Source organism: Narcine bancroftii, chromosome 1, assembly GCF_036971445.1.
Source record: "Narcine bancroftii isolate sNarBan1 chromosome 1, sNarBan1.hap1, whole genome shotgun sequence".
Lineage (NCBI taxonomy): Eukaryota > Metazoa > Chordata > Chondrichthyes > Torpediniformes > Narcinidae > Narcine > Narcine bancroftii.
Window position 1 is genome coordinate 64,232,463 of NC_091469.1, and position 13,535 is coordinate 64,245,997.

The window sequence follows — 13,535 nt, forward strand, 5'->3', positions numbered from 1 at the left end:
TGCCACTTGCCGTCAAAACACTCCACGGACTCGCAACCATCACCCAAATATTTTAATTTGGGTTAATTTAATTCGTTCTTCTCAAAGTGTAGAATATTCCCCTCATCCGCCTGCAGTCTTGGCCCAACTTTGGTCATCGGCTGTTCCTAAATGATGACTCTTGGCATTGTGGAGAGTTCTTTTCTCCCCAGTCTTAGATGGTATTCACTGCAATCAACCATGGAGTTACAGGGGAAATACATTTATCGGTGATTTCAGGTTATGGTGGTAGATGTGATGCCCTTCTATCATAGCTAAGATGTAAAACCAATACGAATAGAACATTCTGTCAGCTTTCCCGTTACAGATTGCTGAATATTCTAGGAAGTTGGGGCGGAACCGGGCTCGTGGGCCGGAGTGTGACCGTGATGATCGTCTAAAATTAACATTAGATGAATGACCATGAACAGCTCTGGGCGCCTAAATTCGGTTAAATATTACCCAATCACTTCTGATCAGTCGGCATTTCTGACAATCACATTTTGTTACATAGAAGTATAAAGGGTATTAATATCCCACTTTAATGTATCTGAGTGGGAAGAGGTTGCAAAGTGATCAGGGAATATCAGTTCTTAATGAATGGCTTGCGGATGATATGAAGGTAGGTAAGGAAGCAGGAAGTGTGGAGGAAGCAGGTAGGACTTGGCCAGATTAGAAGAATGGGAAGAGAAGCGGCAAATGAAATACAGTGTTGTAAAGTGTTAGGTCAAGCACTTTGGTAGAATAAATAAAGAGGAAGACTATTTTCTAAGTAGGGAGAAAATTGAAAATTCCAAGATGGAAAGTGAGTCCTCCTGCAGGTTAGCCTGAAAGTAAAATAGCAGGCTACGTCAGTGAAGAATTGCAATGCTGGCATTCATTTCAAGAGAAATAGAACATAAGGACAGGGGTGTGGTGTTGAGAGGGCAAGACCTCACATGGAGTATTGTGAGCAGTTTTGCCTCCTCATTTAAGAAAGGTAGGCTGATGTTTGGAGAGAGTTCAGAGGAGGTTCCAAGGATCATTCAGGGAATGAAATGATGAACATTCCAAGGCTCTTGGCCTGTATTCGTTGGAATTTAGGAGATTGATGGAGGATCTCATTGAAACATCTTGAAGGTCCAAAGGCATTGATAGAGTGGGTGTAAAAAGGTTGTTTCCCATGGTGGGAGAGTCTAGGAGAAGAAGGCACAACTTCAGGATTGAAGGACATTTGGTTAGACAGAGGTGTGGAGAAAATTATTTAACCAGATGATGGTCAGGCTGTGGGATTTGTTGTCACAGGTGGTTATGGAGGCCAAATCGTTGGGTGCATTTAAGAGAGAGATTGAAAGGTATTTAATTAGCCAGGGCATCAAAGGTTATTGGGAGAAGACCAGGGAGTGGGGCTTAGTGGGAAAATAGATCAGCTCATGATTGAATGACAGGGCAGACTGGATGGGCTGAATAGTCTATTTATGCTCTAATGACTTAAAATCTTAATTAGGTGCCAGTTCTTTGCAGCAGATCTGATATGGTACTGAAACTATTCAGATCGATAAGATATTGAACTAAAGCAGTGACTTTCGAATGGTTGGCAAGGATTTGGCCTGAAACAAAGAAATGTTCTGTTGGTCTGCATCACACGTAGAAGCACAAAAGCAAATATAGAGTTTCTTCCTTCCTTAACGTTCTGTCTATGTTTATTCTGGACAAATAAGGTTTATAACATCTCTTGAAATGTTTCGGAGTGAAATGTAGGCAATAAGATTAAGTACTGCGATTGTGATTGAATCCTTACATTTATGCAATACAAGTGAATACAGATTTCTGTCGTCCTTTCTTTACGGGACATTTTTCTCTAATTTATGGGGCACACAAAGGACATACTTTCGGGAAAATCTGCGCTCCAATATTCCTTAAGATAAATCACTTACTCTTCAGCTTTGGATTTGATAGGTGGTCGATCAAATATCAATTTAAATTCTTGATTAGATCAACTAGTAAATAGCTGGGATACTCAGGAACTCTTGATCATGAGTAAATTGTCCTGCTTTCAACTAATCTTTTCAACGTTTTTAAGCGTCTGAGAGTGTATTTGTTGGCTGGACAAAGTAATTTCAGTATTCTTGAACTACACCAATTGGTACGTGTATGTTTTCAGTGCAAATTTTTTTTGCCGTAAAAGTGTATTTTGAAACAGTTGATTAAAACTCCCATTTGGACTTCTTCAAAGCATTGGAATGTATACTTTAGATTTGAAGTGGTTATTATGAGACTTCAACATGAAAGGAAACTGGCTGGAAAATACGTCGAAGAATGCAGAGCTTCTTAATTAGAATTATTCACAGCAATTTTAAGTGTTTTGGAAGCGTGAGATTCGAACCCATATTAAATATGCCGAATATGCGGCGTTGCACTGTTTAAAGCAGCAGAGATGTTTTTCATCCTGTTCCACAGTTTAAAGAGGACTGTGGCTCTCCACGTCGGTTCTGCCTTAGGGTGCCGCAGTGACGCTCTGACACTGGTGGCGATGGTAATAAGCCCGTGAAATAGACCAACCCTGACTTCTTCCAAAAAAAATGCAGTAAATATGAGACCTTGTTAGTGATGGCAGGCGGCGAGAACGAAAATCCGCATGTTTGCCTGTCATTCGGTTTGGGGAGGGTGGTGACCGAGAAATCGTGAATCTGTACGCGCAGGATCCCAGCGCTGAACGGCAGCTGAGACATCAGCTGAAGGAGGAAGGTTAAAGATTGAGAACCCAATATTTTCTCAGCTTTACTTTCTCACTCAGGGGTAACTAGCATTTTGTTTCCGATTGCTGCGGCTCCACGCCAGCTCCCTCCCTTTGCATAATTTCTATTTGATTATTCTTGGAAAAAAATTGACCATTGAAAGAAAACCCCGGAACAAAGCGTAATCCAGGTGGTGATATCGCCTTGGATGGAAAAGAGTTTATTTATAGTGTTGACGGTGCGGATTGGAGACGTGCTGCGCTCGGGCTCGGCTGGGTTGCTCCAACCCGCGGAAGGTTCATTTAGCAGCAGTGGCTCAGACTGAGCAGGTCTTCAACCCTTGCTGCAGCACCCTGCCGACTCGCACCGAGACGAGGCGCTGAAAACCTCCGATGACGATAGTCTGCTCCCTGCTCACACCGAGCTCACGAAACAAACCAGACACGTAACCTCGCTGCATGGAGCGCGTCGCTGGTGCCTTTAATATCAGTCAGAAACTCCCTCCAGCCCTTTCAGTCAGCGGAAAGCCGACTCCTTCACAATCGATCCTGCCCAACCTCCAGGCGCGATGGGTTCTCAGGAGTGAACGCAGCTCAGGTCGGCACAAAAGCTCGGCACTTAACACTGAGGTCTCGCAAGGTAATTGCTTTAATTGACTGAAACGTCCGCAGCATTGGGTGGGGGGGGGGGGGGGGGGTGGAAGGGTGAGTGATAAAGAGGGTCTTCTCCACAAGGGCAATAGGACGGGACAGGACCTACTGTGATTTCTGCCTTGATTTGGATCTGCAGCCAAAGAATGAGCACGGTCTTTTGTGATCATTCGGAGGCTCCCTGACCAGTAGGTCCTGCATCAGAGCCCCTCGTCCCTTTTTTCCCCTTCAGAAGGTCCGTGTAGCTGTGCACTGCCTAGGGGTCCTATCTTGTGGTCGTGAATTTTGACATTGAGTTAACTGGGCGCTGCCTTTTGTTATAAAAGACCGATGTTGGAATGGGTTGTAATATGTAATATTGTCCTTCCCTTTGACTCCAGGTAACAGTGTGAGCCAGCCAGCACGATGCCGGAACAGAGCAATGATTACAGGGTAGTGGTGTTCGGAGCGGGCGGCGTGGGCAAGAGCTCGCTGGTGCTGAGGTTTGTCAAAGGGACCTTCCGCGAGAGCTACATCCCCACGATCGAAGACACTTACCGTCAGGTCATCAGCTGTGACAAGAGCATCTGCACTTTACAGATCACGGACACCACTGGGAGTCACCAGTTCCCGGCCATGCAGCGCCTCTCAATCTCCAAGGGGCACGCGTTCATCCTCGTTTACTCCATCACAAGCAAGCAGTCTTTGGAAGAGCTGAAGCCCATCTATGAACAAGTCTGTCAGATCAAGGGGGACGTGGAGAGCATCCCCATCATGTTGGTGGGCAACAAGTGCGACGACACGCTGAGGGAGGTGCAGGCCAGTGACGGGGAGTCCCAAGCCAAGCGGTGGAAATGCGGCTTCATGGAGACCTCGGCCAAGACGAATCACAATGTGAAGGAGCTCTTCCAGGAACTGCTGAATCTGGAGAAGCGCAGGGCGGTCAGCCTGCAAATCGATGGGAAGAAATCCAAGCAGCAAAAGAGGACAGAGAAACTCAAGGGGAAGTGTGTCGTTATGTGAACTGCCATCCAACCACAAGCAACAAATAACAATTAAAAAAAACTGCCGGATAAATAAATAAAGCACCGGTCAGTTTCAGTTCCGAAAGATGAAACGGACCTTGGGCCGAAACATTGGGCTTTATCTCAAATACAAAACGTACTGTCTTTTTTTCATCAAGCGAAAATTAAGTTTTAAAAGGTAAATAAAGAGTTCCCTAGTAGAACTATTAGGTTACCCTCATGGAGGAGCTGCTTGTGGTATTAAATAGCGACGCTCCTTTTCAATCTGAATGCAACACAGGTATTTATATTGAGTACAAAGCCACTAATTAAAGCACACTCATTTTTACGTGTTCAATCACGGTTATTTTTATTTATTCAAGCAAAGAGATGTATTCGCTAACAAATAGCACCTTATTAATGCAAGCATATATTGCAAAATAAGATCCATGGGCAAATATTTTTTAAGATCAATGAACAAATAGTTTCAATCAATATAAATGGAAACGTCATTATAAGGAGCTACTGGTTTAAACTATTTATATAATAAATGCATTAACCTTGCATGACGTTTTAAATAAAACATATTCTAAAACCAGAGCCGATACCATTTAATCCTGGCGAGTTTCTCTTTACAGCGTTTCTTTTATCAATGTTATTCTTGAGAGCAAGGATTGGGGTTGTAGGGGGGAATAAAATTGTAAAGTTAATGAAATAGCACAGCGATCTTGTATATCCCAGTTCGTTTGGCAATCATTCAATAGATACATCGCATCACGGGGTTTTAAGCTGCAGACTCTTTCTGAGGAGGAGGTGTGTGTGACAGTGTTAACTATGTTTTGTAAACCCAATACACCAGAGGAAATAAAAGCACGGAGACAACAACGTTTACATCAAAGGGCAAAAACCAGCAAACACTTGATGAAGAAGTGTCGGACATCAGTTGGAAGAGTGTTGACAGCAGTTTAAATATATTTAATCCTACTGAAGGGCTGGGGATGAGAATACTTTGCCTAGACTTACTGTTACAATCGCTCCAAACTGAACTTGCTGTTTTTTTTCTTCCCTCTGGAGCAACTTGCTTGATATAGAAATAAAGCAATTGTATTTATTCTGTTCAGAACCACTGAAATCTATTTCATTACTGTTATTTAAATGCCTGTACATAAATCATTTGTGCCTACAAGTTTTTACAGTACTACGCTGTATATTTCAAATTGACAATAAAATAGCTCACTTTACCACAGGTCTGATTCTGTGTGTGTTTGGGGGGGTTCGTGCGCGCGATTTAATTTTGGCCCAAAGCAAATCTGGAAGAAAATAGTAAAAATAATGGGAATTCTCAGTATGTCGGGTGTACTTGTGAAGAAAGAAGAAAAGCTAATGCATCCCGTCTATGACTTGAAATGGCATCAGGAAAATGTTAGTGATAAAAATTAAAACAGTCTATATAAAACTTAGTTTTCCACAATGACCAAAGCCAATGCAACAAATTATTGACTGCAATTATTCTGAATCAATGTCTCTCTGCAAAAGGTGGAAAGTGCTTTCTAATCGGGCATAGTTGGGGGGGTGGGGGGTGGGGTTGCAGTTCTTTTACTACTGCTGCTATTGTCTTAAATTTTACAGTGTTACCAATAGAACAGTACGGTTATACAATCTGCTACAAGATTCAAATAAATATTTAGAAATAATTCTCATGATAAGGAAATCCAGAGCGCAATCACAAGAAAGTAAAATTTAACAACCCCCCCACCAAGGAAAAAGAAACAAAAAATTCAAAACCCCATCCTCTCAGCAAAGTTGAAAGTCAAGTGACACCAACAGCACCAAAATTCCAGAAAAATACTAATTCTTAAGATAATGATAATAGTCCATAAATAGGCCCCGTATCTTTTGAAACTTGATATTTGAATCTTTGACAGCATGTCTAATTTTTTTCGAGAGTTAAACAAGACATAATATCCCTTAGCCATTGTGCATGTGTAGAGGAAGTGTTATCCTTTCATTTAATCAAAATTGCACGTCTGGCTGTCAATGAAGTAAAAGATAGTATTTGGCTTTGAATTGAAGTCAACATCTTGAGGTGATCTAAACAAAGTCATTAAAAGGGTGAGGCTCCCATTTTAACTTAAGAATTACTGATAACATTTGAAAAACATCTTTCCAAAATTCTTCTAGGCTACGGCAGGTCCAGAACATCTGAACTAAAGAAGCATCATCTATTTTACTGCTGCTGTTAATGGGGGCTTCATTCAGAAGGGGTTCCAACCAGCTGCTATCCATTGCATTCAACACTTTCCAGTCAAGCATCAAATAACTTTGACACCACGGTCTGATTCGCCTGATCAGTGATGTTAGCTCTCAAGATTTTTTTGTCTCTGCTTTGCAGTCTGTGGACGGGAGGTGAAGGAAAAAGGACTCAAATGCAACTGGAAACATGGTCAGATAATTACAAAGCAAAATCTATTAATAATTATTGTTAATCATCTTTAAAAAGGGACAGTTAGTTTTTTCATCCATTTCATTGTGTCTATCACAGGTTCAACGTGGTCATGATCCACTGTTGAACAGAAAAGCTGTAAATCATAAATATATTCATCTAACCAGTTTCATTACATGTGCACGATTTTCCAAGTCCTGAACACGGAAACCCCGCTGCAGTTGTGTTGCATCGTCATCCCATGTTAATTGGGAAATGTTTGGAACTTCTTAATAATTTCATGCTTTGGTAATGTTGAAATAAGACATTTAAAAGAGTATTATGGAGCTTTTTAGTAAAGGTTGAAGTGTTGAAATATTTGTGGACAAATGCTGTTCTATTTAAAGCAATATTTTAAAGCATTTAGATAGTCAGCATCGAGCTCAAGATCTGCAGAAATAATTAGAGAGCAAAAACATTCCAGAACCACCCAAACTGAATGCCATTCATGGAAAGTGGCATTGAACTCGTGTCATCAGGGCACCTGGAATAAGTGAGATGCTTCTTTCTTTAAAAAAAAAACCAAAGTGATGAATTTATACCAGGGTACAAAAACTGGATAGGTCATAGACATAAGCTATACAAGAGGAACTGCAGACATTGTAAAATTGGAGCAACACAGCAGTGTCCATGGAAGGCATCAGGTAGGTTTGCAAGATATTTAATGAAGAAATAATTACTCATTTCAATATTAATTAATTGAAAATGTTTTCAAACATTTGAAGTTGTGCTCCCTGTAGTTACAGAACACGTTGATACACTGAAGAGAATTCAATCAAAAGAAATGCACACATTTTTGTGACTGAAGAGCACTAAAGTATGGAAAAAAAAATCTTACTTTAAAGGCATTTGGAAAATAATTACAAAGAAGCAACATTCAGACATTTAGAACAATCACAGGCTTTGTAATGTAAAATAGCAAGCTGTATGGTTTAATATATGATTGATAAATAGATAGATTATGTGTAAACAAAAAGGCAATTAAAGTGGAATCAACAAAGTTCAAGAGAAATATTTTCTACCCTTAAAATTAAAAAAAAAACAAACCAGTCAATAATGAGATATCATGAAATAGTGAAATGCATCATATGGTGCCATTGGTCATGGTTGACCATGGGTAAAGTGAAGCTGGAGTGGCCTCTCCAGTGCTCAAGCCAGGGCAGAATTGATATGGAGATCCGTCTGTTGCCCATGCAGTGGGACCCATCATCTCCATACTAATGACAGATCCAAAGGAATGATGAAAGTCGATACAGTGTATTGTGAAGGGTTGTGACTATCACATGACAGCGCTGTCCACTACTTGTTCGGAAGACACACCATCTGTCAGTCAAGATTTGGCCCCACCCCACCCCACCCATTAGTGCACACCCTGCACTAATTAATTTAAATTCCTTTGTACTTGGCCTTGGGTTACTGGCCTTTGTAATCAGCTTAACCATTGGTCTCATGTAAATTACCTGAGCTGGACTCGCCAGCCTGCCTGTACTTGGCCTTGGGCCATTGGCTGTTGTAATCCGAGCCATTGGATTCCTGTGAATGACCTGGGCTGGACCCCTCCCCAGCCCTCCAGCACTATAAAGGGCACCACGTGTACTTGGTTCATCTTTTTTGCCATCTTGGGACCACCCTGCTTCACAGCCTATAACAATGGAACAGCGCTGGAGAAATTGTTGGGAGCATGTTTAATTAGTGCCCCTAGTCGCATAGAGCTGTGCATGCACTGAGTCAAGGGGTGGTGGGTATCATATTCATTTTTCCTTGATTATTGTATGTATCCAGTTCATTGTGTGTGTGTGTGTGTGTGTGTGTGTGTGTGTGTGTGTGTGTGTGTGTGTGTGTGTGTGTGTGTGTGTGTATTTCATCCCTACTGTGATTTTCCCATGTTTGTTATTAATTGTCCATGTGTGTTATATTGACGATCCAACTCTTTTCACGCTTACTATAAATTGTGTGCATAGTTGTTTTATTATCACTGCTACTTTCACACACTCACTGTAAATTGTGTGTGTTTGTGTTGCCCCTGTTGCAATTTTCCCATCTTCACCTTCTATAAATAAATTCCTTTACTACCAAAATTGTATCTAAAGTCCTTGCATTTGAGACCTACCGAATCTGTTTCCTTACTTACAACATAGAGTTTTGCACCAGCAGTATCGCAGGAGTTGCCGAGCCAGTGCTGGGTACCACAGTCAGCCACTTTTAGGACTCCAACTCCAGAGGTCAGAGTTGATGAACTCTGGAATTCATTAAATGCATCATGAAATGGTTAAATGGATAATGAAACTTTTTAAAAAAATTACACTAAACCAGAGGATCACAAAAAGAATAAAAGGTCCTAGTCATGCTCAGTGGTGGGCTGAGAAGAAACCTGTTAGGGATCAAAACAGGAAGAGAATTTGGGACTTACTTGAGATCTGGTTACCTAAGTTTGTGGTACAACTATGCATGAATGCAAAATTCATCCACTGTTCATGTTTTTCAACTAATTGGGTTAAATTTTAACTCAAATAAATGTAGAGATATTGCACGATAACAGGCCCTTATAGCTCACATACCCACATTGCCAAAATACACCCATGTGACCAATTCAGTTCCAAATCCTGGCCAACAGGAGCACCCAGAGAAAACCCACGCAGACACTGGGAGAACGTGCAAATTCATTACACACAGCGCACGATTCATACCTGGGTCACTGGCATTGCTAACCACTACACTAGTCAACTTTACTGTGTTTGAAATTAATTCAGAATTCTGAAGTTCATAATTTGAAGCATACTGTAGGATATATTCCAGTAATGTAGGCTGGACCACCTTTTCAGGTGTATGCAAAGGAACCAATTGCGTGATTTAGTTATCCAGTGATTATTTTATTAGGAGTCAGTTGTATTTGTTTATAGAACAATGTAGTTTAAATTTAGATTGTTCAAAGCCTGATGATGTCCTCTGGATTTTGCATTGGTAACAAAGCCAGTGTTCAATGCCCCCCTCTCTTTGCTGAAGAAAAATTCAAGCTTTCTTGCTTGAATTCATGCAACATTTCTTGTGAAGGGATGCATATAGTGCTGTTGGATAGGCAGTGCCAGGATTTAAACAGTGACAATGAAGGAACAATTGTTAATTTCCAAGTCAGGTTGGAGTACAAGTCAATGAAGTAGCTACAGATGGTTGTGTTCCCATGCAAGTGATCAAGGAATGGATTTGGAAGATAATGTCAACATTACCTGGTTGAGTAAATGTACACATTTTGTAATGGTGATAATTATTTTGGGTAGTTAATGCTGTAGCAATAAAGTTGGCTGCATTGTCCTGGATGGTTTGGATCTTATTGAGAGTTGGTCCAGGCAAGTGAAGAATATTATATCATACTCCTGACTTGTGCACTGTAAATGTTGGAGAAGCCTTGAGAAGGCAGAAAGTGAGTTACTTGCTGCTGGAGACTCAGCCTCCAATCTTTTCTAGCATTGATGAGTCTGATCTAGTTTTACATCGATATCCTGAATAATCTTGATGGTGTGTGATTCATTGATGGTAATCCCATTAAAAGCATGAATCATTTCAGTCAGTCTCTTTCAGTGGAGGTCATCATTGAGTGGCATTTGTGTGGTGTAAATATTAATTGATACTATCTATATATTCAGGTGTGAATGGATAAGCCTGGAGCAAAGGTCCTCTGCTGCATCCAGAGCTCCCGGCTGTTTCTTGATATCACACGGAGTAAATTAAATTGTTTTGAGACTAGCTTCTTCAGTTTTAGCTATCTCAGGAGGAAGCTCTTCGGGTGATTGTGTTTGTTAATGCTTTAACTTATACCACTTGTATGGTAGGCTCCAGCATCATGAGGCCTCCTTCTCACTTTTGTAGTTTTATTGTTTCCTGCCATTCATGCCCAGATGCCAAAAGACTGCAGTGATCCTTGAATAGAGCTGTGATGGTGTGTCTTCTGAGGAAAAGGACAGATCAGAATGAATAATCCAGTTTGGGACAATTATACATTTAATTCCTAATCTTTGTTGAGATTGATACAAGAAATTTGAATAGAAATTTACATTGTTGACATATTTAAAGAGTTCTCATTCTTTATGGCCGTACAGCAATCTTAACGTTAAGGGATAATATTTGATCATGGGTTTATTGTCATATATATTGTACAATATACATATACACCATCATTCTTATTTGCTGCAGCTGAACAGATACATTTTGAAAAAAAATAATAGTACACATTAAACTGAAAATATAGGTAGTTAATACATATTCACTGTTACCACAGTATAAGAGAGAAAATAAAAGTCCTTTTGTGATGTCAGAGCAGTCCATGGTTAGTGTAACAAAGGGAGGTTCAAGAGCCTGATAGCCATTGTAAAAAAACAGTTCTTGAACATGGAGGTGCTGGACTTCAGGCTTCTGTACTTTCTACCTAAAGGTAACAGTGAGAAGAGGTTGTAATCAGGGTGATGGGGGTGGTCCTTTATGATGTTGGATGCCTTGAGCAATGCCTCAACTACTTGTTTTCAGTGAATGGGAGGTCAGACCCTGTGTTGGACCTGGAAATTTTGGCTACTTTCAGTTGTCTTTGTGGGAAGTTAAATGACCAAACTGCACTGTGATGGCACCAGTCAATATACTTTTCACAGTGCACCTGTAGAAGTTTGATAGAGTTTTTGACATGCCAGCTCTCCTCAGACGTCTTGGGAAATGTAGATATTGTTATTCATGGTTGCCTTGAAATGCTGGCTCCAGGCAAGGTCTTGTGAAGTTTGGACTCTCAGGAGCTTGAAGGTACTAACCCTCTCCTCCCTATTCCAAGGTACTAACCTTCTCCTCCCTGTTCCCATCAATTTGGGTGCATGATCCTTTGCGCTCCTCTTCATAAAATCATCAATAAACTCATTGGGTCTTGGTGAGAGCTAGATTGTGGTTGTGATACCACCCAACCAGAGACTACGTATAAATGGCACTGAAGTCAAAAGAGAAGAGCTTCAGGCTCTTAAGAATAAGCTTCTTCAACAATATGACCTAGGACATGCATGTTGTCACTCAATGGTCCAGAAAACACACAAATGTCTCTATTTTCTTGGAAGGCGAAGGAAGTTCAGCATGTCCCCCTCGTCCTTCAGCAACTTTTACAGGCGCACCATCTAAAGTCTACTTGTCAGATGTGCCACTGCTTTGTTTGGGAGCAGCTCTATTCAAGATCAGAAGAAGATGCAGAGGGAGTTAATGCAGTTCAGAACATCATGCAAACTTCCCTCCTCTTCATGTACCCAATCAATATTGCCCATGACCTAAGAATGGCAGACGCCAACATTCTGAAGGGCCCATTGCTCTCTGGACATATACTCATCTCACTCCTCCCATCAGGTAAAAGGCTTAAGAGTGTCAAGACAATTTCTTCCCCACAGCGGTAGGCCCTTGTATTAATCCCCACAATAGAGCTATTATGCTGCCCTGCTTGGAGAAAATAGATTTTTTTTAAAATTAACTCTATGCTATGTAAATTGTGCTCTTCCACTTTATACAGCTGTATGAATGTCAGAGCTAACCTGTTAGACAGTTCACAGAAGAAGACTTCTTACTAAGTATAATGTTACAAATACATATAAACTATTTTTAGGATGAATCTTCTTCCCTGTTATCAAATAGATCCATGGGTGTGTGAAGTGGTAGTTAACTTTTCTAAAAATTATTTGGTAACTCCACTTAAGATTGGTACAAGATGGCAGCATAACTGCAGCTCTCAACAGCCTCTCTGGAATGGGTGTTTACACTTACCTAAGTAGGTACTGTGAAGGAACACTGAAATTGATGAGGACAAACTCTGGAATGACGGGGAATGGGAAAGACAATGCTGGAGACATCACAAAGGAAGCAAACCTCTTGAGAAGTCACTGAAGTCTGACTCAAATGGCTGGTGCTGGCAGCAGAGAGCTCATTGACGAACCCTCCAGGGATGGCGATGTGATGAGTGGAGTCGGTGGTGAAGGCTGGAGTCGGTGGTAGCTCAAGGCTGGAGTCAGCAGGGCAGCAGCCTCAAGGTGGGGTGCAGCTGCGAGGGTCTTCTGCGTCACTGGCAGCAGAGCCATGTCGGACTGGAAGAACGGCAAAGACTTGAGGAGGTAGTGCAAGGGTCTGGAGCGGTGGGCTGTGTGCTTGCTTGGGCACCCACAGCAGGCGTGCTGGCAGGGAGAGTGGGGTATAGCGGCGGCCAGTGCCCGGGCCAAGGCTCCGAGGAACTGTAGACTGAGGGGAGTTTTCCTGAAAAATAGTCTGGAGGACTCTTTCTACCATCTCTGGGCTAGTGGTCAGAAACCTCTGACATCAGTGTGGCAGAAGGCTGCAGGAGCCTCTGGATGGGGGAACGGCAACTACTGAGCTAGGAGTCACTTTATGCTGATATGGACATTGCTATCCTGTCTTACTGAGCCAACAGACAGGTCTCGATCTATAAACCTGTTCCATTCACTGTTATTTTGTGCATTCTGTTGAGTAGTTTGTTTCAAAGTTAAATGTAATGATATACTGTTAATCTGTAATGGATAAAATTGTAACTGGGAGGCTGGATTAAGATGGCGGCCATGGTTCGAGATGGCTGCACGGCAGTTGCTCACAACGGCCTCTTGTTATGGTGCTACTTTGCCCACTTCTATGCTTGGTCTTACGTATCGTATTATGTTATTAAGTA

The 13,535-nt window shown here is 41.5% G+C and overlaps 1 protein-coding gene and 1 long non-coding RNA gene across 2 annotated transcripts; one reads left to right on the forward strand and one right to left on the reverse strand.

Annotated features, from left to right (window-relative positions):
• Positions 1–3,032: 3,032 nt before the first annotated feature.
• Positions 3,033–5,599, forward strand: LOC138737270 (GTP-binding protein Di-Ras2). The gene is made up of 2 exons (XM_069888049.1): positions 3,033–3,374; positions 3,766–5,599. The coding sequence occupies exon 2, from the start codon at positions 3,791–3,793 to the stop codon at positions 4,385–4,387; it is 597 nt and encodes a 198-aa protein (XP_069744150.1). The 5' UTR covers positions 3,033–3,374; positions 3,766–3,790; the 3' UTR covers positions 4,388–5,599.
• A 4,100-nt stretch (positions 5,600–9,699) lies between these two features.
• LOC138758921 (uncharacterized) lies at positions 9,700–11,810 on the reverse strand. The gene is made up of 2 exons (XR_011354532.1): positions 11,119–11,810; positions 9,700–10,793 (listed from the first exon to the last, which is right to left on the reverse strand). It is a non-coding gene; the product is annotated as an uncharacterized lncRNA (long non-coding RNA).
• Between the last annotated feature and the right edge of the window lie 1,725 nt (positions 11,811–13,535).

What these genes read in the sequence shown, in the direction of transcription:
- LOC138737270 (XM_069888049.1), top strand. Translation starts at nt 3,791, where the DNA reads ATGCCGGAACAGAGCAATGATTACAGGGTAGTGGTGTTCGGAGCGGGC.